This window comes from Podarcis liolepis (assembly GCF_965112155.1).
Source record: "Podarcis liolepis genome assembly, chromosome: 12".
Classification (NCBI taxonomy): domain Eukaryota; kingdom Metazoa; phylum Chordata; class Lepidosauria; order Squamata; family Lacertidae; genus Podarcis; species Podarcis liolepis.
In genome coordinates this window covers 7798605-7825929 of record NC_139563.1, presented here as the reverse complement: position 1 = coordinate 7825929, position 27325 = coordinate 7798605, and the positions used below count along the sequence as shown (strand labels likewise).

General features: G+C 47.3%; 2 protein-coding genes across 7 annotated transcripts in view; both read left to right on the top strand.

Annotated features, from left to right (window-relative positions):
* Positions 1-27325, top strand: part of GHRHR (growth hormone releasing hormone receptor) — a 395967-nt gene that overhangs the window by 293287 nt on the left and 75355 nt on the right. The gene's annotated exons all lie outside the window — the stretch shown is intronic.
* ADCYAP1R1 (ADCYAP receptor type I) overlaps positions 1-27325 on the top strand; it is a 134533-nt gene that overhangs the window by 62643 nt on the left and 44565 nt on the right. For all 6 annotated transcript variants that reach the window (XM_083467073.1, XM_083467070.1, XM_083467072.1 and 3 more), the window contains exons 4-7: positions 8385-8492; positions 23376-23411; positions 24741-24779; positions 26878-27002. In XM_083467073.1, the coding sequence (XP_083323199.1) occupies positions 8385-8492; positions 23376-23411; positions 24741-24779; positions 26878-27002 (308 nt within the window). The remainder of the gene's footprint in view (positions 1-8384; positions 8493-23375; positions 23412-24740; positions 24780-26877; positions 27003-27325) is intronic.

Genomic DNA, 27325 nt, shown 5'->3' with positions numbered 1-27325 from the left:
CAGTTGTTCATTAAACAGACAGGGTTTTGTGCCCACCAGCCCCACCATCTTGCCCTCCATGTGGCCAAGATGGAGAGCTTCTCTGTGGACATCTTCACCACACAATCTGGAACCCTGTGTAATTTGGGTTCCTGTCTATGCTGAGGAGTTTTCTGTGCACATCTGCACACGCAGGGTCTCAATCCACAGCTCCTAGTCAACATGTGGAGGTCAGGGGGTGGAGTCGGTAATCACATTGCCATGGGAACTGCTCTCTGCTCATTTACTTATTGCATTTATATCCCACCTTTCAAGAGCTTGAGGTGGTTCGCAAGGTTTTCCCCCTCCTAATTTCATTCCCACGACCCTGTGAGGTAGGTAAGGCCGAAAGGCAGTGACTGGTCCAAGGTCACCCAGTCAGCTTCATAGCCAAGTCGGGATTTGAACCCTGGTCTCTTAGGTCCTAGTCTGACACTCTAACCACTATGCCACACTGGCTCAGTGAATGTGCTTCTGAAATGCCCTTCTGGCCAATGGAGACTGTGCCCAGTTGCAAACTGCTCTGGTGCTATCCTTCTCCTCGGGCTCCTTTCTTGGTTGTTGCCAAAAATATAAATGCGTAGCACACAGGGGAGATGCCATTATTCTCACCAACCACCACCATCCGGCCGCTTACCCTCTTTGGCTTCTGAAGAGCTTAAAACTCAACCACTTAAACCAATTAATTGTATGAGCTGGAATCGATTCCACAGTCAATTAAATCTGCATACTGGTAAAAAATACAAAGCACAGTGCTTTTCGGTGATGGATGAATGCATCGCAGCAGCAGCCAGCTTAGGAGAAAGCTTTCCTCCCATACGGGAAGGAAATTTGGGGTGGTTCTTATGGTGCCTACCATGCATACGAGTAGGGACGTGGGTGGCGCTGTGGGCTAAACCACAGAGCCTAGGACTTGCCGATCAGAAGTTCAGCGGTTTGAATCCCCGTGATGGGGTGAGCTCCCGTTGCTTGGACCCTGCTCCTGCCAACCTACCAGTTCGAAAGCATGTCAAAGTACCAGTAGATAAATAGGTACCGCTCCGGCGGGAAGGTAAACGGCGTTTCCATGCGCTGCTCTGGTTTGCCAGAAGCAGCTTAGTCATGCTGGCCACATGACCCAGAAGCTGTACGCCGGCTCCCTCGGCCAATAAAGCGAGATGAGCGCCGCAACCCCAGAGTCAGCCACGACTGGACCTAATGGTCAGAGGTCCCTTTACCTTTATGCCTTGGCTATGCTTGGCAGGGGTCATTCCCTGCCCTGCTACCTGAGACTCTTTTAATTGGAAATGCCTGGGTGTATGCTTGGGGCATTCTTCCTACAAAGGATGTGCTCTACTGCTGTACTAAGGGCAGCCCCCCAACATATACAAGGCAGTGTGGTGTAGTGGTTAGAGTATCAGACTTGGACCTGGGTTCAAATCCCCATGCAGCGATGAAGATCATCAGGTGACCTTGGGTAGGTCAGGTCAGCATGGCCTACCTCACAGGGTTGTCATGGCGATTAAATGAGAAGAGGAGAAATGGAGAAAAGGTGGACTATAAGTGCAATAAATAAATATACAATGATTTACCCAACTTTTTTAAAAAAAGCAAGAAAAAATTTGCCTGTATTTGGAGAGGAATTCATTAGGCGGTATCTTATTTTGATCTTGGAATTTCAGAAGGGTCTTGATCAGTGGCTGCGCTGAGCCAGTGGAATTGCATTTCCTCCCACCGTCCAACTGGATATGAAAGATGACAGCCTTTGAAAAATGGGAGCAGGAGGAGCTGTTGTTGTTGTTTACTCGTTTAGTCGTGTCCGACTCTTCGTGACCCCATGGACCAGAGCACACCAGGCACTCCTGTCTTCCACTGTCTCCCGCAGTTTGGTCAAACTCATGTTAGTAGCTTCAAGAACATTGCAACCATCTCGTCCTCTGTCGCCCCCTTCTCCTTGTGCCCTCCATCTTTCCCAACATCAGGGTCTTTTCCAGGGAGTCTTCTCTTCTCATGAGGTGGCCAAAGTATTGGAGCCTCAACTTCACGATCTGTCCTTCCATTGAGCACTCAGGGCTGATTTCCTTAAGGATGGAGAGGTTTGACCTTCCTGCAGTCCATGGGACTCTGAAGAGTCTCCTCCAGCACCATAATTCAAAAGCATCCATTCTTCGGCGATCAGCCTTCTTTATGGTCCAGCTCTCACTTCCATACATCACCGCTGGGAAAACCATAGCTTTAACTATACGGACCTTTGTTGGCAAGGTGGACTATAAATCCAATAAATAAACATACAATGATTTACCCAACTTTTTTAAAAAAAAAGCAAGAAAGAATATGACTGTATTTGCAAAGGAATTCATTAGACGGTATCTTATTTTGATCTTGGAATTTCAGAAGGGTCTTGATCAGTGGCAGCGCTGAGCCAGTGGAATCCTAAATTGCATTTCCCCCCACCCTCCGGCTGGGTATGAAAGATGGCAGCCTTTGAAAAATGATTTGCATGACATATCTTTCCCCAGTCCAGAACATGGATGTGTTTTATTTATTCATTCATACACAGACGAACACCTCTGGAAAGCCTGTGTTGTATAACGGCAGCACACAAGCCGCAGCTCTGGGAAACTCAGCTGAGCAGTCGCTCTGACTCACAAAGAGAATAGTAAATGTTGTTCCAAGAGCAGACTCTTGATGAGATGAGAACAGTTTGTGTGAGCCAAAAAGAGCCCTGCCTGCCTCTCCGCACCGCCCTTCCCAAGCCCCCGATTTAATTAGCCAAGCTTTGCAGTTAAAGCCGTCTCAATATATCCTGTGTCATTTGTTTTCAAACAGTGTTTCTGGCTCTGTTTGTGGTGTTGCCTGAAAGCAACACCTTTCCTTTCTCAATGTTACCTTCTCACCATGCATCTTCTCAGCTCTCTGTCTGCCCCCTTCCTGCGTGAGAGACCCAGGCCATGTCAGAACCACACATGGAAAGCTTCCATACCTGTTGGCATGAAGCTTGGTCACCTCTGACTTTTTCCCTCAGCCATGACTCAACCAGGATTTTTCATGTCAGGCCTTGGAGAAACCAAGGCAAGTGGCAACATTTGGCAAGTGGCAAAATACTCCATGGGACGCGGGTGGCACTCTGGGTTAAACCACAGAGCCTAGGACTTGCTGATCAGAAGGTTTCTAAATGTGGAAATCTCTCATAGAAGCTGCAAAGCATGGCCTCAATGAGATACAGAAGGCTGAGTGCTGAGCTCTGGAAAGAGGAAAATACAGTTGTTTGGAAGTTAAAAGAACAGGCTGTAAGCCCATGTTTGGATAAGTATGTGACTGTAAATATTATGTTTTAATTCATCTACAATTATAAGTTTCTGCAAGTAAAGTTTTTGAATGCTGAAGTCCGGACATTGGTTTAATTTCCAAAGAAGGGTGTCTGTCATATTGTATATGATTTGAGCTTCTTAGGTGATTTTCGCTACCCTTACTTCATCATGGTCTGATCTGACAGGCTCGTCTTACATTTGCCAAGGAAATCAGACTGGTATCCAGTGAACCTCACCCCAGTTTTTTCCCCACTTCTGCGATTTCCCTTTTAACACTCTACCCTGATCAACTAGCTCCAATGCACTGGAAGCCATTAAAACTTCTGCATGGTTGTGGGTTGTTGTTGTTGTTGTTTTAAACCCTTTACCTATTTTGTTGTTGTTAAAAGCGAGAGCAATAACAAGCAAACTTCATCTCCATGCATGAGCTCAGAATAAACTATCCAACAGCCGGGAATAATGCAAGCAACTTGGACGGAATAAAAGGTTTCTCCTTTCCCAGTTGCAGATAAGAGATCCCATCCTTTCAAAAACCCATTTTCCCATGTGTGAAATATTTTGCTATGTAAATGACTTGGCGCCGGCGTTACCTTTTGAGACGCTATTGAGAGGACTTGAAAGAGGAGCCTCTTTTCACACTTCTGTTGTGAAGGGTTAGCTTTATGAATAAGAGCCTGGGAGAAGAAAGCGCTCTTCCTAAAGCTGGCAGAGAAATGTGGTGCAAACGCAATGCGCTGGCTACCTCTTCGGTTTCCCCGTGTGTTCAATGCACCATTGACTCACAGGGACGCATGCTCACAACTTGATTCTGTGCGCACGATCTGGAAGTCAGTCCCAGGGGTGTCAGTGGGGATGTATTGAGAAGCCATTCCATGCCCATTACCAGTGGGCCAAGAAGGAGATTTAGGTCATAAGGAAAGCGGCCACAGCTCAGTGGTAGAACGTCTGCTTTCCAAGCAGAAGGTCCCATGTTCGATCCCCGGCATCTCCAGGAAAATCTCCTGCTATTCAGACATGTTTCACCAATACACAAGGACCCATTATTGATGAAGGTGGCAGGGAGAATGCAATAATAATATAATAATAATTTATTATTTATACCCCACCCATCTGGCTGGGTTTCCCCAGCCACTCTGGGCGGCTTCCAACAAAACACTAAAATACAATAACCTATTAAACACACTTCCTTAAACAGGGCTGCCTTTAGATGTCTTCTAAAAGTTGGGTAGTTATTTTTCTCTTTGACATCTGGTGGGAGGGCGTTCCACAGGGCGGGCGCCACCACCGAGAAGGCCCTCTGCCTGGTTCCCTGTAACTTCACTTCTTGCAGTGAGGGAACCACCAGAAGGCCCTCGGAGCTGGATCTCAGTGTCCGGGCTGAACGATAGAGGTGGAGACGTTCCTTCAGGTATACTGGACCGAGGCCGTTTAGGGCTTTAAAGGTCAGCACCAACACTTTGAATTGTGCTCGGAAACGTACTGGGAGCCAGTGTAGGTCTTTCAGGACCGGTGTTATATGGTCTCAGCGGCCGCTCCCAGTCACCAGTTTAGCTGCCGCATTCTGGATTAATTGTAGTTTCCGGGTCACCTTCAAAGGTAGTCCCACATAGAGCGCATTGCAGTAGTCCAAGTGAGAGATAACCAGAGCATGCACCACTCTGGAGAGACACGTGGCAAACCGAACGTGGCAAATTGCAATTTTCTCTCCCATTCCAGCAGCAACTTTTAAAATTATCCTAATTAAACCAGGATTTTGGAGGATTGGTATGCATAAGGCAGAGCAGATCAGAAGCGCCATAAAGGAATAAGGCTGGGGATTCCCACCCCCCTCTAATAGTAGCACCAAAAGCTTGTCTTTTATGTTATAGCCCTGATGGAAAACTCATGCACTGAAGAAGAGGCGCCCAGGGAATAGATATTATGGCAATGTGTTTTTTTAAATGCCTTACTCGCTTCAAAGGACTCCCAGACCAGAACAATCTCAAAACCTGTTTTTACCGTTTTTGTTTGCAATTATGCGCTTTTTTCATTATGCGTTCTTCAACATCTGTGCATTTGTCATTTGTGTAACATCTGTAATGATAAGAATAACCTCCTTTCATACCAGTTGTTTTTTTTTCTGCATGAAATTAGACGCCTGTATAGAGAAGCTTAAGGACAAGGGTGGCGCTGAGGGTTAAACCACAGAGCCTAGGACTTGCCAATCAGAAGGTCGGCAGTTCGAATCCCCGCAATGGGGTGAGCTCCCATTGCTCGGTCCCTGCTCCTGCCAGCCTAGCAGTTCGAAATAACATCAAAGTGCAAGTAGATAAATAGGTACCGCTCCAGCAGGAAGGTAAACAGCGTTTCCATGCACTGCTCTGGTTTGCCAGAAGCGGCTTAGTCATGCTGACCACATGACCCAGAAGCTGTACGCCAGGTCCCTCGGGCAATAAAGTGAGATGAGCGCCACAACCCCAGAGTTGTCCGCGACTGGACCTAACAGTCAGGGGTCCCTTTACCTTTTATAGAGAAGCTTATTCACAGAACTCATGGCAATACATGAGCTTACGATCGAGAGTACCCTTTGCAGACGGCCAGCTTCTCCTCCTCTCTCCTCCATCAACTGCATTTTTAATTGGGTTTCAAACACCTAAGTAAAAACTGTGCAAGGCCCATGATTCAGTTCAGGGCCCAGATCCATGTCAGATCAGGGCCATTCCGTTACGCCAGATGGACATTCACAATCCCTAGTGGAAATTTTCAGCTTATTGACACAGATAATAATAAAAAAGATGATGATGATAATGATGATGATGATGATGATAATGATAATGATAATGATAATAATGATAAGCTATTAAACATTAAAAGCTTCCCTAATAATAATACTACTAATAATAATAATAATAAGCTATTAAACATTAAAAGCTTCCCTAAACAGGGATGCCTTCAGATGTCTTCTAAAAATCTGGAAGTTGTTTTCCTCTTTGACATCTGGTGGGAGGGTGTTCCACAGGGCGATTGCCACTACCGAGAAGGCCCTCTGCCCTGTAGCTTGGCTTCTCGCAGAGGAGGAACTGGCAGAAGGCCCTCGGAGCTGGACCTCAGTGTCTGGGCAGAACGTTGGAGGTGGAGACGCTCCTTCAGGTATACAGGACCGAGGCCGTTTAGGGCTTTAAAGGTCAGCGCCAACACTTTGAATTGTGCTCGGAAATGTACTGTATCTCAGGGATCCAGGACTGGCTGCAGCTAAGAACATCAACTTGTGGCCTCTTGTGGTTTACATCAACTGGTATTCAGAAGCATTGCTGTCTGTGGAGGCAGAGCATAGCCATAAAGGCTAGTCGCCTTCGATAGCCCTTTCCTCTGTGAATTTCTCTAATCCTCTTTTAAAGTCGCCTACCTGTAGGTTGGTGGCCCTCACTTCTTCCATAGTTCCATGCTTTAATTATGTGCTGTGTGAAGGACTTTCTTCTACGTGTACTGACAGCTACCTGACTGTGTCCTGACAGTCAAGTGTCTTGCTGCTAGGAAACCCGGGTTTCTCAGTATTACTGCCCACAATGCTGCCTGCCTGCATCTAATTCACTTGCTGGTTGCTCACTCTGGTAAAATTAAATCATGTTAATCCATCCCTATCATCTGAATGCTGGAGGGGATGCTCAGAACAGACTTCCCACCTCCACATGGAGCGGTTGTGGTATTTGGGATTCGATTGTAAATCTGAGATAACTAACCAGATGGTCCCAACACAGCCTGTGTAACTCTTATTTCTGTTTTCACTGGCTCCTCCATAAATATCTTCTTTACTACCTCTTGGTTGCAGCCATATCAATAATAGCTGGAAGCTGGAAAACACCCCCTGGTTTTTTCGACTGCAAATTGGTATGGGCGCATTGGGTGGCTGACTCTCATTGAAAGATTAATGCACAATACCCAGAAAGCGAGGGTCTAAACGACATCTAATCAATTTGACATGGTACAGTGTCCATTCCTGACATTCCTAAATGCTTCTCCCGAGGGTTTGTGACCTCCCATGACCCACCCTGAACTTTGGAGAGGCTATACCAGATAGCTGTTTTACTTCCCTGATTTCTGCGCTTGATACTTCTTTCCAGACGTATGGAAATAATATACTGTAATCACAGAGCATGAGAGACCTGCAACTGTTTGGTTTGTTGTTGTTGTTGCTCTTTATTGTATTGTGATTTCCAAATTCAGCAAACAAACCGCCCATCGTTCTTTGCACCCTTGGGGTTTTGCCAGTAGAGAAAGGGCAATGAAATAACGGTCAAAAACAGGGGTGGGGAAGAACCTCAGCTCCAGTGGCTGGATTCGGCCCTTCAGGCCCTCTCTATGTGGCCCTTGGGACTCTCCCTAGGCAGCACACCATTCCCAGCCACACATCCTGCTGGCCCTGGTTTGCATCTTCCTTGAGTGATGTAGCCTGGCTGGAATGTGTCCTTGAACGATGATAATTCCTCTTGCTTCCCTGGGTGAAGGACAGAGAGGAGTTTGTGAATGTGTATAGAAACAAGCTTGCTGTGCAAAAATGGGGTCTACATTCATTGCTCTGACCACTATTGCCTCTTCCACCCCCATCGTTCTACCCAGACACTGAGGTCCAGCGCCGAGGGCCTTCTGGCAGTTCCCTCACTGCGAGAAGCCAAGTTACAGGGAACCAGGCAGAGGGCCTTCTCGGTAGTGGCGCCTTCCCTGTGGAACGCCCTCCCACCAGATGTCAAAGAGAAAAGCGACTACCAGACTTTTAGAAGACATCTGAAGGCAGCCCTGTTTCGGGAAGCTTTTAATGTTTGATGTATTATAGTATTTTAATATTCTTTTGGAAGCCGCCCAGAGTGGCTGGGGAAGCCCAGCCAGATGGGCGGGGTATAAATAAATTATTATTATTATTATTATTATTATTATTATTATTATTATTATTATTATCATCATTATTTGTATGTGGCCCTGGAAGGTTGTCCTTGGGCTGAGAATGGTTCTTCACCTCTGGTATATATGGAGAGCAAATGGGGTGACTTGACTCAGCCTGCAACACTTTTAATCACTTGACCTTTCTTTCCCCTTTCGCAGGATGCCCAGGGATGTGGGATAACATTACCTGTTGGAAGCCTGCCTTTGTGGGTGAGGTCGTCTTCGTCAAATGCCCAGCACTCTTCACAATGGTGAACTTCGATGACGGTAACGTTGCCTGAATCTTCGTTGTGCTTGTGCCGTACTTTTGCCAAATGAGAGCTTTGCTCCTTGTATGGTGGCCTGGAGTGCTCAAACCAAGCAAGACGCAACTGTGCACAGGGGCTGGGCAGAGGAGGAATGGTGGAGACCACCTCCCATCCTGACTCTTCCAGGGAGGAGGAAGAGGAAGACAGTATAGATTTACAACAGAGGTTTGAGGGAGGTCACAGATCAGAGGCAGAAGAGGGGGAAAGCTGGGAAATCTTGGGAGAGCCGGAACAACACTTGGCTGACACGTTGTCATTAAAAAGCATCCCAGACCCTCCATCTCCCAGAAGCTGGCGAGCCTTGAAAGTAGGAGAGCAAAGAGCTCAAAGACAGAGGGCACATGGCAGCACCCGTAGAAGTGATGAATGAGGAAGTGGGAGAGACGGGGTGTGGAGATTCACTCGGGACAACGCCATTATTCAAGAGGCTGGGTTCTATAGCCTCTCTCTGTGAAAATAGAAATAAAAAAGGACTGTAAGAAACTTTTCCTTGTCTTTATACTTTCCTGATCAACCAGCTGGGAGCTGCCAACAGCATCATGACAATACCTGAAACACTAAGACAATGGTTCTCAAACAGTCGTTGTTGGACTACAATTCCCATTATCCCTGACCACTGGTCCTGCTAGCTAGGGATGATGGGAGTTGTAGTCCGGCAACAGCTAGGGACCCAAGTTTGAGAAACACTGCACTAAGACCTAGGATTAATCCAAGGCCAGTATTCACAGAACGTGTCCTGGGAAAGGGCCATAGCTCAGGGGTAGAGCTTTCGATTTGCCCACAGAAGGTCTTGAATTCAGTTGCCGGGATCTCCAGGTAGAACTGGGGAAGACTCTTCCTGAAACCCTGGAGAATCACTTCCAGTCTGTGTAGACAACACTAAGCTAGATGGAGCAATGGTCTGACTCAGTATAAAGCAGGTTCCTTTGTTCCTGATCAGGAGCTTACCAGAACATGGACCACCGTGGTGCTTCTGGCCATCTGTCATGGATGCTTTAGTTGAGATTCCTGCATTGCAGGGGGTTGGACTAGATGATCCTTGAAGTCCCTTCCAACTCTACAATTCTATGATACTTTTGCTGCTGGTGGTGGTGGGATTTCAAAGCTATGGTACTACTAACCTGACTGTATGCTTGTGAAACGTGGACCACTTATAAACGCCATCTCCAACTCCTCAAAAAATTCCATCAATGGTGTCTCCAAAAAATGGTACACATCACTTGGGAAGACAGGCAAACTAATATCAGTGTACTGGAAGAAGCAAATATCACCAGCAATGATTCTTCAACATCAACTTCGTTGGACTGGTCATGTTGTGCAGATGCCTGATGATTGTCTTCCAAAGCAACTACTCTATTCCTAACGTAAAAATGGAAAGCGTAATGCTGGTGGTCAACAAAAGAGGTTTAAAGACTGTCTCAAGGCAAATCTTTAAAAATGTAGTATAAACACCGACAACTGGGAAACACTGGCCTGAGAGTGCTCTAGTTGGAGAACAGCCTTCACCAAAGGTGTCGTGGGCTTTGAAGACACTTGAACTCAGGATGCAAGGGAGAAACGTGCTAAGAGGGAGGCACGCTTGGCAAATCCACACCATGATCAACTCCCGCCCATAAACCTATGTCCCCACTCTGGAAGGACGTGTGGTTCCAGAATTGGCCTCCACAGTCACTTACGGACTCATTGTTAAAAGCGTGTTTATGGAAGACAATCTTACTCGGCTACGAGGGATCGCCAAAGAAGAAGAAATCACCCCATCAGCTGCTTTACGGATGTGCATATGTACAGCATTTATACCCCACCCTTCAGCCAAAAATGGGTCTCAGAGTGGCTTGCAGAAATCAATATTACGACAGTCGCTGCCCTTTGGCTGTTCGTTCACACCAGGCCGAAATTCGGTTTTCGAAGGACAAGGCCAGAATCAATGGCCTCTTTTTTTTCCTTTTCCTTGATGAGGGCAAATCATGAAAGAAAGTAATATTTTCTATCCCGACCGACAGCTGGTGAGGTGGGACTGATCCGCAGATACAATCGCCAACATGTGTTACATTTTTTTTCTTATCAGTTCCTCCCTGATAACCAACAGCAGGCCTGGAGTCTCCATGGCAACGGCTGGGATCTTTTGAAAGCGATGAGCAGGCTTGTTACCCATGAGGCCGGCGGCTCCGGTAACATCAATCAAAGCCTTGGAACGAAAAAGAAGCAAAATATATAGAAACTAGTCCAAGGAATAAGAGGAACTTGACGAAGAAGAGGAATCTGGTCCAGAACTAAGGCACCACATTATTTGGTGGCTTTGTCTATTTTTAAAAGTAGGGGTGGCTAACCTGTGGCCATCTAACTTTGGCTGAACTACAACTCCCATAAGTCCCAGCTGGAGCATGGCACATGGTGAGGGATGATGGGAGTTGTGTGTTATGGACTGGTTGGACGCAGAGGAATGGTGGGAAGAATTAGCTGGGGGACCCTCATGGGGAGAAGGCTCAGAGTCCAGGGACTGGTGGTGGGACAACAGTGAGTGATCAGAGGGAGAAGACAGGGAATAGGAGGAACTGGAAGCTGACTGAGCTGGTCCTAGTTACAGATAGGTAGCCGTGTTGGTCTGCCATAGTCAAAATAAAAAAAATTCCTTCCAGTAGCACCTTAAAGACCAACTAAGCTGCTGAATTGCAACTCATTACCAAACTTAAAACCATGGAGAGACCTGGTCTGAACAAAGACATTGGATTCTTATCTCATTATACATGACTAAGCCATTTTTCACCTTCTCACCCCTTGCCTTTTCCTGTAAGACCTATTGCAGTCGTTAAGAGTCGTCAACAGGCTCATCTCAGCTATCTGCCAATCTCCCATTCCCACCACCCTTCTGAGTAATACCCCTCCCCACCTTCTCACTATATAGAAGGATCTGGCAACTTCTGTTTCAGTGTATCTGAAGAAGTGTGGATGCACACGAAAGCTCATACCAAGAACTAACTTAGTTGGTCTTTAAGGTGCTACTGGAAGGAATTTTTTTATTGTGCTGGTCCTGAGGGTCAACCGTGTGGCGAGGTCTGAGTCCAGTCCGAGGTCGAGGGTCTGGTATGGAGGCTGTCTGTCAAAGGTGGGGTGGGGTCCAAGGCAGGGAGTCGGGCAAGCTCAGGAACTCTGGCAGAAGAGCAGGACAGGGTGCAGGCAGGAACAGACTACCAACAATGTTGCTTCCGCAACCTGGGACTGGGGCTGACTGGCTTTTATCTGCCCTGAGGCACAGGGCAGCCCCGGTCCACAGGTGACTCACCTCTCCTGGCCTGGAGACGAGCACTCCTCCTGCGGGAACTTACTTCCCTCCGCCTCTCTGCCCTGAGCCTCTGCAGCTCAGGAGAGGCTGGAGGGTTACCGGACCCAGAGGAAACCTTCTCTTCCCCTGACGGGGCTGAGAGTGGAGCACCTGCAGGCAATGGGTCCTCCATCACCTCAGGAGCCAGAGCAGACTCAGCTGATGCCTGCAACTGAGGATCCAGCACAGGTGAGGACCCTTCAGGCTCAGGCCCCAGCCCCGGCTCAGCTGGTTCTGGAGGCGGGGACTCTTGTGCAGGCTGGGATTCTTCAGGTTCAGCCTCTGAGTCCGAATCCCAGGCCATCACACTGATGAGGTAATGGGGCTTAGTGAGCAGGGAGAGTCTGTGGCAGAGAGAAGTCCAAAATCAGAAACAGAAACAGGATAGTGGGAGGCAAGGCCAAGAGGCAGAGATGAGTCAGACTGATGAGGACGCATGGATGTCTCCCCCTCCTGCTGCGACAAGCTCCCCTCCTCCCTGGTCTCCCAAAACCAGGAGAGGCATGAAGAGGGCGGAGGAGAAGTCAACTTCACATAAGCATAGTCTCAGATTGCTTGGGGGGGAAACCCTGAAGAGGAGGAGACACAGGTAAATCTGGGGAGGTGGGGACATTTAGTCTCTGCAACTGCTTCATGGGAGCAAGACCTGACAAAGATGAGTTGCTGTGCTCATTAGGGCTGACGCTCCTTTGTGGATCCTGTTTGGTAATAAAGAGAAACTCACTCTGTGTGATTTTCTGCTGCTCATTGTAGTCCAGGAATGTCTTGGGGCCCACAAGTCGGCCAGCTCTGTTGAAAACAGCAGCAGCAGCAGCAACCACCCATATTGGCCATCTTCCTAGAACATTCCATTTGAGGTTCAGACGTTCCAAACCCAATGAAATATTGCTGTGTGTGACCTTCAGGCCTATCTATTTTCAGGGAAGTCGTTCTTCTCTCCCTCCCACCCCTTGAGAGTTAAGAAAGATTTGCGAAAACAAGTTCTTCTTGTCAAAAAGGGATGAAGGCACATCTGTAGCTCATGACACAGGACTTGTCACCTGAATAACACACTGTCACCGGTTCCTTTTAACAGGAGATGGCAGTCCCTGGCTCTCACTCTCTCTGTCTTGAGCAAGCGTGACAGTACCCTGGCATCCTCATCCTCATTAAAACTGCTTCGGGAGGGGGTCTTTCAGAGCGTGAGGCATCTTGGGAGAGGGAAGGCTTGCTCTCCACCTCTCCACTCCAAATTGCTCCCCAATGCCTCACAGTTGAGTGGTTTCAAACATTTACATGTGGCGCCTTTGCAGAGGCGGTTTTAGGGTCCCTGAACCAGGGTGGTACCAATGGGCACCGTACTGCAGGGGGCACTGCAACAATGCTTTGTAATGGAGTGCGAGAGGCGGGTGGCACTGAATTTTAGCATCACGCAGGGCACCGCTGAAATTTGAGAGCCCAAAGTCCACTGCAGGCCATTCCTTTCCTTCACCCCAGGATGTTCCCCTGGCTCTCTCCCCAGTTTCAAGTTAAGGGGGACAGCTAGGGCTGAAAACTCTTGGTGGAGGTGATAGGGATGCTTGCCATGGATGTAGCCAGTGTGGTGTAGTGGTTAAGAACGGTAGACTCATAATCTGGTGAACTGGGTTCGCTTCCCCGCTCCTCCACACACAACTGCTGGGTGACCTTGGGCTAGTCACACTTCTTTGAAGTCTCTCAGCCCCACTCACCTCACAGAGTGTTTGTTGTGGGAGAAGAAAGGAAAGGAGATTGTTAGCCGCTTTGAGACTCCTGAAGGGGAGTGATAAAGCGAGATATCAAATCCAAACTCTTCTTCTTCTCCTCCTCCTTCCTGTGTTTGATGTTTTCATTTGTTGAAAGCTGCCCAGAGTGGCTGGGGCCACCCAGTCATATGGGCAGCATATAAATTATTATTACATTGTCATTATGTTGGGCACCTTGTGCACCCTTGACTCACAGAATCATGGAACTGTAGCGTTGGAAGGGACTCAGGTGTCATCTAGTCCAACCCCCTGCAATGCAGGAGTCACAACTAAGTCATATGATAATCATGTGTTTTAAAAAAGATTAGAATAGAATCATAGAATCATAGAATCCTAGAGTTGGAAGAGACCACAAGGGCCATCGAGTCCAACCCCCTGCCAAGCAGGAAACACCATCAGAGCACTCCTGACATATGGTTGTCAAGCCTCTGCTTAAAGACCTCCAAAGCAGGAGACTCCACCACACTCCTAGGCAGCAAATCCCACTGTCGAACAGCTCTTACTGTCAGGAAGTTCTTCCTAATGTTTAGGTGGAATCTTCTTTCTTGTAGTTTGGATCCATTGCTCCGTGTCCGCTTCTCTGGAGCAGCAGAAAACAACCTTTCTCCCTCCTCTATGTGACATCCTTTTATATATTTGAACATGGCTATCATATCACCCCTTAACCTCCTCTTCTCCAGGCTAAACATGCCCAGCTCCCTTAGCCGTTCCTCATAAGGCATCGTTTCCAGGCCTTTGACCATTTTGGTTGCCCTCCTCTGGACACGTTCCAGTTTGTCAGTGTCCTTCTTGAACTGTGGTGCCCAGAACTGGACACAGTACTCCAGGTGAGGTCTGACCAGAGCAGAATACAGTGGTGCTATTACTTCCCTTGATCTAGATGCTATACTCCTATTGATGTAGCCCAGAATTGCATTGGCTTTTTTAGCTGCCGCGTCACACTGTTGGCTCATGTCAAGTTTGTGGTCAACCAAGACTCCTAGATCCTTTTCACATGTACTGCTCTCAAGCCAAGTGTCACCCGTCTTGTATTTGTGCCTCTCATTTTTTTTGCCCAAGTGCAATACTTTACATTTCTCCCTGTTAAAATTCATCTTGTTTGTTTTGGCCCAGTTCTCTAATCTGTCAAGGTCGTTTTGAAGTGTGATCCTGTCCTCTGGGGTGTTAGCCACCCCTCCCAGTTTGGTGTCATCTGCAAATTTGATCGGGATGCCCTTGAGTCCATCATCCAAGTCGTTGATAAAGATGTTGAATAAGACCGGGCCCAAGACAGAACCCTGTGGCACCCCACTAGTCACTCTTCTCCAGGATGAAGAGGAACCATTGATGAGCACCCTTTGGGTTCGGTCAGTTAGCCATTTACAAAGCCACTGAGTGGTAGCATAGTCAAGACCGCATTTTACCAGCTTCTTTACAAGAATATCATGGGGCACCTTGTCAAATGCCTTGCTGAAATCAAGGTAGGCTACATCCACTGCATTCCCTTCATCTACCAGGCTTGTAATTCTGTCAAAAAACGAGATCAGGTTAGTCTGACATGACTTATTTTTCAGAAATCCATGCTGACTATTGGTGATCACAGCATTCCTTTCTAGGTGCTCACAGACTGTTTGCTTAATGATCTGCTCCAGATATAATATAAATTATTACATTGTTGTCAATGGTTCTCCTTCTTCCCTTTTTACCCTCTCAACTACCTTGCAAGGTAGGTTCAGCTAAGAGACAGTGAGTGGCCCAAGGCCACTCAATGAGCTCCATGGCCAAATGGGGAGATTTGAACCCTGTCTCACAGGACCCGACCCAAAACTTTTAACCACTACACTTCCATCGCCCATTTGTATCTGATAGTTGTCACTTGATGGTGCTTGACCCCCAACTGAGGATTTTCTCTCTTATTCACCGGTTTCTTGGGTAAAGTGGAGGTTCTGATCCTTGACTGTAACTGCTTTGCACGGCGTGGGGTATTGCGGATGAATAACGTGGCCTCCGGGTGTGATCTTCTGTAAGCCGCATGGGAGACGTGAGTTTGTTGTTCGAAGCTGCGAAGTCAGCATGCGGTGAGCAACTGCCCGACAATTACGTCTATACCAAGAGACTTCAGGCAATTGGTATTGACGTTGATGGTCAATGAAGAGTAGGGTGAATCCAATTAAACTTCCAGAGGCTTAATGTATCAACCCAAATCAGGCTGATGGAGAAATACTAAAAGCTCCAGATGCATAAGCAGCATCTTTCGGAGCACTTCCCTTCTCCGGGAACCGAAATCTGAGTGACATGGAGGAACAGACCAATTCATTGTTACCTGAGTAGCGTATTGGCCCGAATATAAGCTGCACTCCCCCCCCCCCCAAAAAAAAATTCCAACCGTAAAAAGTTAAAGTGAGGCTTAAATTTGCGACCTTACAAAAATTGGCTTTTACGACAACACCGCTGAAACAGACATAAGGACCCAAAAAATGTTTTATTGCCGATTTGTGAGCTTGAGACTGTTGTGCAGTCAATTCTAATGTCATTCATCACTTTCCCTGTATTTTACAGTGCAGTGTTGATTTTTCATTTGCATTTACGGTGCTACGAACAGGTGTTTAACCCATTTGCGGGTCCTCTCTAGTACCCATAAGATTTTCTTCTACATTTGCCATTTACGGGTGTGAGTGCCTGCAGAATTTTAAGGGAGCAGCTTATATTCGGGTATTGTCTTTCTCTCTCTCTCTCTCCCCGCCCCCTGAATTTTAAAGCTTATTTGCGGGTGCGTCTTATATTTGGGCCAATATGGTAGAAGGGGAATGAACATGATTGAGACATAGAGATTCATTCACTTGGGGGTTTTCAAACTTCCTTCTCTCAGGGTATTTTTTCCACAGTCACCTGTCTCCCAGGGAGTCCTACCACCAGTGGCATAGCAAGGTCAGGTGGTACCCGGTGTGGAAAATTTCTTGTCACCTCCCCCCCCCACTGAAATCTAGTTGGACTCTCAAGAGACTGCGATCTACTCACAGTATTAAAAGATTGGCCGTGATCTACCCATTGTCATTGCAAGGAGGAAGGCTTTTTTTTAGGGTTGTAGGGTTTGTGTCCTGAGTGGAGAGAGCTTCTGCTTCTCTCCTTTCCTCCACCCTCTACTTGTTTGCTCTCCTGCCTCCTTCCCATCCCTTCCCTGCCTGCATGACTCCTCCATGAACACACAAGACGTAACCAGCTGTACTTTTGAATAAATAAGGTATACTATTCATTGTGTCAAAGCAGAGACATCACCTTGCCGACAAAGGTCCATATAGTTAAAGCTATGGCTTTCCCAGTAGTGATGTATGGAAGTGAGAGCTGGACCATAAAGAAGACTGATCGCCGAAGAATTGATGCTTTTGAATTCTGGTGCTGGAGGAGACTCTTGAGAGTCCCATGGACTGCAAGAAGATCAAACCTTGCCATTCTTAAGGAAATCAGCCCTGAGTGCTCACTGGAAGGACAGATCCTGAAGCTGAGGCTCCAATACTTTGGCCACCTCATGAGAAGAGAAGACTCCCTGGAAAAGGAAGACTCCCTGTTGGGAAAGATGGAGGGCACAAGGAGAAGGGCGACAGAGGACGAGATGGCTGGACAGTCTTCTCGAAGCTACTAACATGAGTTTGACCAAACTGCGGGAGGCAGTGGAAGACAGGAGTGCCTGGCGTGCTCTGGTCCATGGGGTCACGAAGAGTCAGACACGACTAAACGACTAAACAACAACAATTCATTGTATCAAATTGTAGATGACAACAGAAGTCTCATAAAGTTCAACGAAAAAGCAGAAGACCCAGTGGATCAGTTCATTCCACATAAGGGGTTGTTACAGTTCCACAGAATCCTTACACAGAGTCTAAGACAAGGATTTCCAGGATATTAGCCTTGCTTCAGCATCCTAGGCTTCACCTGTAGAACAGGCTCCTATGTAATATTACAGGATAGTGGATCTTATAGCATAGTAGACCCTGTTCTACAGATGAAGACTTCATGTGGATTATTGGACTCTTCGAACAGATAGGTGGAATAGATACTTTTACATGTACGGACCTTATGCATGAATTGACTAGAGAATGAACTCATCCACTGGGTCTTCTGCTTTTTTCGTTGAACTTTATGAGACTTCCTTTGTAATCTACAATTTGATACAATGAATAGCATACCTTATTTATTCAAAAGTACAGCCGGTTATGTCTTGTGTGTTCATTGAGTATGTTTCACGTAAACCATAGGTTTGTTGTCGTTGTTTTGCATGACTCCTCCAGCAGCCCAGGATCGCGCGGCTGTCAAAATGAAGTGGCAAAAAGCGGTGAAACTAACCCCCCTTCCCCCAACGGCTCACAGTAGGTGGGAGTCGTGGGCGTGCCGAATGCCACCCCCCTCAGAGATGACACCGGGGTGGTCCTCACCCACCTTGCTCTGCTCCTGCCTACCACACACTGAAGAGAACATAGGCAGCAGCCTTAAACGGAGAGATTTGGTCCACCTAGCTCTCCACTCACCAGGGTTTTAGGAAGGAAGCCATATTCCTTCTCCTATGTGGGGGTGCCAGGGACTGAACCTCTGCCGTCGGCCTATAGTCTTGCTGGGGTGATGTTCTAGGCAAGCCTTCACCAACCTAGTGCCCCCCCAAATGTTTTTGAACTACAGCTCCCATCAGCTGGGACCTCTCTGCTGAACCTACCTCACAGAACTGTTATAAATAAATAAAAATGTACGAGGGAAAGGATCGTGTACCACACCTTCAGCAGGTAATAATAATAATAATAATAATAATAATAATAATAATTTATACCCCAGCCACTCTGGGCGGTTTCCATAGAAACCAAAAATACAGTAAAATATCACACGTTAAAAACTTCCCTGAACTTCCCTTAAGATGTCTTCTGAATGTCAGGTAGTTGTTTATCAATTGAGATCTGCTGGAAGGGCGTACCACAGGGCGGGCGCCACTACCGAGAAGGCCCTCTACCTGGTTCCCTGTAGCTTTGCTTCTCGCAATGAGGGAACAGCCAGAAGGCCCTCGGCGCTGGACCTCAGCGTCCGGGCAGAATGATGGGGGTAGAGACACTCCTTCAGGTATACTGGACCGAGGCCATTTAGGGCTTTAAAGGTCAGCACCAACACTTTGAATTGTGCTCGGAAATGTACTGGGAGCCAATGTAGGTCTTTCAAGACCGGTGTTATATGGTCTCGGCGGCTGCCCCCAGTCACCAGTCTAGCTGCCGCATTCTGGATTAATTGTAGTTTCCGAGTCACCTTCAAAGGTAGCCCCACGTAGAGTGCATTGCAGTAGTCCAAGCGGGAGATAACCAGAGCATGCACCACTCTGGCGAGACAGTCCGCAGGCAGATAGGGTCTCAGCCTACGTACCAGATGGAGCTGGTAAACAGCTGCCCTGGACACAGATTTGACCTGTGCCTCCATGGACAGCTGTGAGTCCAAAATGACTCCCAGGCTGCACACCTGGTCCTTCAGGGGCACAGTTACCCCATTCAGGACCAGGGAATCCTCCACACCTGCCCGCCTCCTGTCCCCCCAAAACAGTACTTCTGTCTTGTCAGGATTCAACCTCAATCTGTTAGCCGCCATCCATCCTCCAACCGCCTCCAGACACTCACACAGGACCTTCACCGCCTTCACTGGTTCTGATTTAAAAGAGAGGTAGAGCTGGGTATCATCCGCATACTGATGAACACCCAGCCCAAACCTCCTGATGATCTCTCCCAGCGGCTGCATATAAATGTTGAAAAGCATGGGGGAGAGGACAGAACCCTGAGGCACCCCACAAGTGAGAGCCCAGGGGTCTGAACACTCATCCCCCACCATCACTTTCTGAACACGGCCCAGGAGGAAGGAGCGGAACCACTGTATGACAGTGCCCCCAGCTCCCAGCCCCTCAAGACGGTCCAGAAGGATGCTATGGTCGATGGTATCAAACGCCGCTGAGAGATCCAGCAGGTAAATGGAATGAAATGGAATTTTAGCTGTAAGCTCCCTTTGAGTCTCCATCAGGGGAAAAGGCCGGTAATAATAATAATAATAATGGAAACTGTGAAAATGATCAGGAACATACCAGAGAGTAAATTCTATTATACTCAATGGGATTTAGTTCTGAGGAAAAATTAATTAGGATTGCAGTTTAAAGCTGTACAGTCTTTACCCAGTTACCTGGGAGTAAGCTCCATTGAATACAGTGGGACTTACTTCTGAGTAGATATGTAAAGGCTTTCAGTGCAAGGCTCCATTTACAATACAGTCGTACCTTGGTTCTCAAATGGAATCCGTTCCAGAAGTCTGTTCAGCTTCCGAAAACATTCGGAAACCAAGGCATGGCTTCCGATTGGCTGCAGGAGCTTCTTGCACTCAACTGGAAGCCATGTCAGATGTTCAGGTTCCAAAGAACGTTTGCAAACCAGAACACTCACTTCCGGGTTTGCGGCGTTCGGGAGCCAAAACGTGCGAGTACCAAGGCGTTCGACAACCAAGGTACGACTGTAAAGGAATAAATATTTCCCTTCAAAATAATAGGAAGGGTTTCATGTTGCAGCTTCACTGTTTCCTCCATTTGGGGGAGATATTTATTTTTAAGGAGAAACAGGGCTCCATTTTTGCACCCACCCACCCACACACACACACATTTTCAATTGTTCAGCGAAACATGGAGAGGAAAAGCCGGACGTTCTGGGATCAAATCAGAAACCACGATGGCTTCTGTAATTCCAGGACTGTCTCTGGAAAATTGGGACACTTGAAGGGGATACATTTGACCTCTGTGCTTGAAGATTCCCTATCTCTGTTCTGGAAAATGTGGAGAAATAAAATGGAATGCTGTTCATTGCCTGGTGGTCTCCATCGCTTGGTATCTTATGCAGACTTGCAAACAAGGCCAAAAACATCCTCTGCTTTAGATGCATGTTGCTGGAGAAGTTGCAGTATGGAGGGCAAGCTGTCTGCAGGAAAGGTGACCCACCGTTGCTACTATTTTCACTGTTGTTGTTGTTGTTTAGTCGTGTCCGACTCTTCGTGACCCCATGGACCAGAGCACACCAGGCACTCCTGTCTTCCACTGCCTCCCGCAGTTTGGTCAAACTCATGCTGGTAGCTTCGAGAACACTGTCCAACCATCTCGTCCTCTGTCGTCCCCTTCTCCTTGTGCCCTCCATCTTTCCCAACATCAGGGTCTTTTCCAGGGAGTCTTCTCTTCTCATGAGGTGGCCAAAGTCTTGGAGCCTCAGCTTCACGATCTGTCCTTCCAGTGAGCACTCAGGGCTGATTTCCTTCAGAATGGATCGGTTTGATCTTCTTGCAGTCCATGGGACTCTCAAGAGTCTCCTCCAGCACCATAATTCAAAAGCATCAATTCTTCGGCGATCAGCCTTCTTTATGGTCCAGCTCTCACTTCCATACATCACTACTGGGAAAACCATGGCTTTAACTACAGTGGTGCCTCGCAAGACGAAAAGAATCCGTTCTGTGATTCTCTTCGTCTAGCGGTTTTTTCGTCTTGCGAAGCAAGCCCATTGACGGATTAGCAGATTAGCGCTATTAGCGGCTTTTAGCGGCTTATCTGCTGATCGGATCAGCTGATAAGCGGCTTAGTGGCTTAGAAAAGGGGGGGGAGGGAAAAAAAACCAGCAGGAACTCGCAAGACATTGTTGTCTTGCGAAGCAAGCCCATAGGAAATTCGTTTTGCGAAGCACCTCCAAAACGGAAAACTCTTTCGTCTAGCGAGTTTTCCGTCTTGCAAGGCATTCGTCTTGCGGGGCACCACTGTATACGGACCTTTGTTGGTAAGGTGATGTCTCTGCTTTTCACTAAGGAGAAGCAAATAAAACCGAGTTCTTTTGGAGCAGCATGTAAGAACCGCCGCCTTATGGCTGAGCCAATAAAGTTTTTTAAAAAAATTAATCATGATTTGGAGGTGAAAATGAATGAGGATCTGAATCTACTTCGAGTGGAAGAATACTGTGTGGGGTTGGGAATTCAGGGCACCTTGAAGTCCGGACCAAACACTGCCTATTTATGAGCTCCCTGCAACACAAAACGTATCATCAGAAAATCTGAAAAGTCCACAGGGCCATCTAGCGGCTGAATTAAGCACAACAATGAAATATGTTCATCATTAGCATCTTGTGCGGTGCAATGCAGTTTCAATGGGATTGCGCTGGGCATTCCTTTAAAGTCTCTCGTGATGAAAGCCGGGCCTATTCCATATGCCACCGCCACCTCATCTGACTCCCGTTACATGCTCACATCCAGAGAACACAATAGAGATGTGAATTTGCGCGGTAGGGAATGGCTGCATCCATCATCTGTAGCCCTGCACACATCATTAGACTATGCCCTCCTTCATCCTTGACCATTGGGGCTGGTGGGAGCTATAATAATATATTATTTATACCCCGCCCATCTGGCTGGGTTTCCCCAGCCACTCTGGGCAGCTTCCAACCGAATATTAAAAACAATCCAGCATCAGACATTAAAAACTTCCCTAAACAGGGCCACCTTCAGTTATCTTTTAAAAGTAAAATAGTTGTTTATTTCCTTGACATCTGCTAGGAGGGCATTCCACAGGGTGGGTGCCACTACCAAGAAGGCCCTCTGCCTGGTTCCCTGTAACTTTGCTTCTCGCAGTGAGGGAACCGCCAGAAGGCCCTTGGCGCTGGACCTCAGTGTCTGGGCAGAATGATGGGGGTGGAGATGCTCCTGCAGGTATACAGGACTGAGGCTGTTTAGGGCTTTAAAGGTCAGCATCAACACTTTGAATTGTGCTCAGAAACGTACTGGGAGCCAATGTAGGTCTTTCAGGACTGGTGTTATATGGTCTCGGTGGCCGCTCCCAGTCACCAGTCTAGCTGCCGCATTCTGGATGAATTGCAGTTTCTGAGTCACCTTCAAAGGTAGCCCCACATAGAGCGCATTGCAGTAGTCCAAGCGGGAGATAACCAGAGCATGCACCACTCTGGCGAGACAGTCTGCGGACAGGTAGGGTCTCAGCCTGCATACCAGACGGAGCTGGGAGACAGCTGCCCTGGACACAGAAATGACCTGCGCCTCCATGGACAGCTGTGAGTCCAAAATGACTCCCAGGCTGCACACCTGGTCCTTCAGGGGGCACAGTTACCCCATTCAGGACCAGAGAGCCCCCCACACCAGCCCACCCCCTGTCCCCCAAGAACAGTACTTCTGTCTTGTCAGGATTCAACCTCAGTTCATTAGCTGCCATCCATCCACCAACCGCCTCCAGACACTCACAGTTGGAGTCTTCAAATATCTGAGGATAGAGCAGGCTTGTTTTCTACTGCTCTGGAGGGCAGGACTCAAACCCACGGCTTCAAGAGATTCCAATTAAATACCAGGAAGAACTTTCTTACAGTAAGAGCTGTTCGGCAGTGGAATGGACTCCCACGAGAGGTGGTGGGCTCTCCTTCCTTGGAGAGGTTGAAGCAGAGGTTGGATGGCCATCTGTCATGGATGCTTTAGCTGAGATTCCTTCATTGCAGGGGGTTGGAGTAGATGACCCTCAGGGTCCCTTCCAATTCTGCAATTCTCTGATTCTAATATTGGAAAGTCACAAACTGTTTACCGGGAACCTGCCATACACACACAGTATTATTATTTATTGAAGTAATGAAGTATTTCTTAAAGTAAGGCATGGGGATTCTTGGCCATTACGATTTAACCATATGGGATTTCTTCTCTCTCTCTCTCTCTCTCTCTCTCTCTCTCTCTCTCTCTCTCCCACTCCCCCGTACAGGCTGGGATGTGAATAGCTTGGCCTACGCACAACCAGGTAAGGCCAAATTCTGGTATTGCAGGGGCTGAAAGAGGCATTGGCCTACTCATATTTTTTCAAATTCCATGGATCTGCTCTTTGGGGTCCGGTGCTGGTAGCTGGACTCTTCAGGCACCTTCTGGGGTCTATAACCCTGCAAGGAGAGCACTCTTGACCCCCCTCCAGGGCCTCCTAGGTGCCATTCTATGTTTGCATGCCCTTCCTGAGCATGCTAAGAGAGAGGGACTAGATATCCCCCTCGTGACTTGGACTCACCTCCTGGGCAGCCCCTCTGCAATGGGGCCCAGAGGGAGAGGGCAAATAAATGGGCCATGGGGACATCAATGAGGAGGGAGGATCTTCCAAACCTGGCACAAAAATAATGGCAGATTTGAATTCCTCACACCTCAGAAAAGCCACATTTTAAAGACCTTTCATTGAAGAAATTTGCAAACATTAAGTTTCACCCCCTAAATTGGCATTCCCTAAGTGGGACCTCGGACCTTTCTGTGGCTGAAATATACCGTATTTTCCACTCTATAACACACACCCGACCCTAAGACGCACAAAGATTTAGAGGAGAACAAGGGGGGGGGGGGAAATGTTCTCTCCATTTCTGCTCAGCGCCTCTCCAGCAAAGCGTGAGGAGAAATGGAAGGGGCTCCGTTTCTCCTGCCGCTTCGCTGAAGGGGCGCTGCGCAGAGAGGAAAAGCTGTGCAGCGGCTCTCCAGCGAAGTGAAGCCTCAGGAGGCTTCGGGCAGCTATCCCTTCGGGCAGCTATCCCTGAAGCCAGGAGAGCAAGAGGGAAAGTTGTGCAGCCTGCATTCGCTCCATAAGATGCATACACATTTCCCCTTACTTATAGAGCGAAAAATACAGTAGTCTATCGTCGATAAGAAAAGTTCCACAGGTTGAATTGCTCACTTCTTCCCTCTGGCCCTGTCCAGCATTGGCATGCGGCTCTTGGATAGTTGCCCATGGAGTAATGCAGCCCCCAGGCTTAAAAAGGCCCCCCACCCTTGAACTGGAGCCCACTTCATCAGATACACGAGCCTCACCGTGGCAACTGGGTCTACATGTGGGTGTTGGTAGGGAGTTCACATGACAAAGAAATGCAAAACAGCCCGGAGACAATGGCATTAAAGCTTAATTATGTGCAGAATATATTTCCAAGAGCTTATGCCGTAATAAATTTGCCGGTCTGTGAAGATGCCACGAGACTGTCATTTTGGCTGCAACGTTGGAACGCGGCAGACCCTCTCAATGTTCCTTAAAGGTTCTCCCCAAACAAAGTTGCTCTCTCTCTCTCAAGATGACATTCTCATGGTAGTCGCCCTTCTTTTGCAGGTGACCTCGAACTCCTGGACAATGCAGACGAAATTCTAGGTAAGGGAAAAGAGACTGGGTGACAGTGCTTTGGCACCCTCTGAACTGGGAGACGGAGAGAATGGGATTTGAAGCTGAAGCTAAATGGATATTAATTTCCTAATCAATTCTAATTATAGTGGTACGCGTGGCAGCCTATTACTGTGCATGGTATTATGAAAATGTATTCTCAAGTGCTACCATCTAGCAGGGACATAATTATACATTATACTTATTGCCGTAACAACAATTACTGAGCGACGTCAAAGAACAGACGCACACTCCCCCCTCCAACCCACAACGCTGCCATTCGCAGCGACGTCTCGAGTGGGAAGCCAGCGCGTGGCAGGGAGTTGCGCATTGCGCCAACGAAGCTCCTGGAAGGACCCTGAGCACTGCACACTCCTCTGGTGCTCAGAGAGCTCAGGAAACAGTGAAACCCAGATTGCTGTGGAGATGCACCGAGTGGTATCGGTCCGAATACTCTGCGTCTTGCATCATTCAGACCACAACGTGCTCCACACGAGGCCATGTTGCAATAGGACATGGAAGTGATGTCAGAGAATCCCTTCCGCCCCTTTTCTCCTCCACCCAAATGAGCCACCTTGTCCCCACAATTGAGGGGGCCAGCCCACAGGACATAAGCATGGCCACTGCAGAATTTTAAGGGGTCGCTCCTTAAGGGGTACCTCATTCCCCTATCTCCCATCCAACACCAGTTCTTGAAAGCACTTACTCAACCGAAGTTTTTTGCTATACAGTGGTACCTCGGGTTAAGAACTTAATTCGTTCTGGAGGTCCATTCTTAACCTGAAACTGTTCTTCATTATATTATACCAATTAACTCTATACTCTATGTAACATATTATATTGCGGGGATTAGTCAAAAAATGTTAAAGGTTTCATATGGGAACAATGTTCTTTTAAATATAATCTATAGTTATCCCAGTCTTTATTGAACTTTTGGATTGTCTGATTCCTAATTTTCCCTGTCATCTTTGCCAATTCTACATATTCAAAAATTTTCACCTGTCATTCTTCTTTTGTTGGCAAGGTCTCTCCCTTCCACCTTCTAGCTATCAACATTTTCACAGCGATTGTTGCATACATAAATACCCCCCTCAGCTACAATAAAGCATGTTCGATTCCACACTCACCAAAGTCCTGAAGAAATCCAAAATAAATTCTAAATCACTCTGAGAATAAATAAATCCTCTTTCACAGGAAGAGAAATCTTTAGAGAACTTAGAGGACAGGTTTCACCATAGCAATAGTATCAACAGTACCAATAGTGTCTCTGTTGCCATAATAAATGTAGGAATAGGGTCCAAGCTCAATACAATTTGCATTTAAAGGTAAATCCACCTAATTTGTAATTTCCAAAATAATTTATGAACTGAACCCCAACCATCCCTCGCAATTTGCACTTCTCCGAATTTTGCAGCGCCGTTCTCCAGCCTAGCAGCCTGTAATGTTTGCATAAAACAACATGCGTTAGTAAAAAATAGCAGGCAAATACATCGTATTAGGGAATATTGTGTTTGCAAAAATGTATGCATTTGGTGAAATCGGATGCAAAGGAGAAATTCGCATTAAAATGCTGGCAAATTTTCCTAAGGACATTAAAATAAAAAGGAGCAAGCTGGCCATATGGTGAAGTGTAAAAGTTTTAGGTAAAGGTAAAGTTGCCCCTGACCATTAGGTCCAGTCATGACCGACTCTGGGGTTGCGGCGCTCATCTCACTTTACTGGCCGAGGGAGCCGGCGCACAGCTTCCGGGTCATGTGGCCAGCAAGACTAAGCCGCTTCTGGCGAACCAGAGCAGCGCACGGAAACGCCGTTTACCTTCCCGCCGGAGTGGTACCTATTTATCTACTTGCACTTTGACGTGCTTTCGAACTGCTAGGTTGGCAGGAGCAGGGACCGAGCAACGGGAGCTCACCCCGTCGAGGGATTTGAATAGCCGACCTTCTGATCGGCAAGTCCTAGGCTCTGTGGTTTAACCCACAGTGCCACCTCACAATAAAAGAGAAGGTAGTAGTGATTCCTTTGCATTAGAGCATGTGTTCCACTGGCAGAACATTTACCAAAGATGTTCCATGTTAATTTTAATTATTAGGTGGCTCTGCAGATTTAAAGGTTGTCGGTAGGAACTGCACTGAGGACGGCTGGTCAGAATCTTTCCCCCATTACTACGATGCCTGCGGGTTCGATGAGAATGACACCATGGGAGATTATAACCAGGTAGGCTGGAATTTAGAGATGCTTAAGGATTTCTGGGAATTCTGACATGAGCTACCCTGATCCGGCTCCTCTGGGAAAACCTGTAGATGGGAATCCTTCTGGTTTTGTAGTTCTCCAAATTTTGTGATTAAGTTATTATCTCAGAATTCACCCCGCTAAAAGGAAATGTGTATTTATTGATAACGTGCCTTTAGAAACACATACGTTGATAAAACGTCAAATTAAATACTGCTTTTGATAATAGGTATATTTAAATATGGATCTGATGGTTTTTTTAAAATAAATAAATAAATAATGAGTATACAGGATGGAGCAGTTATGAA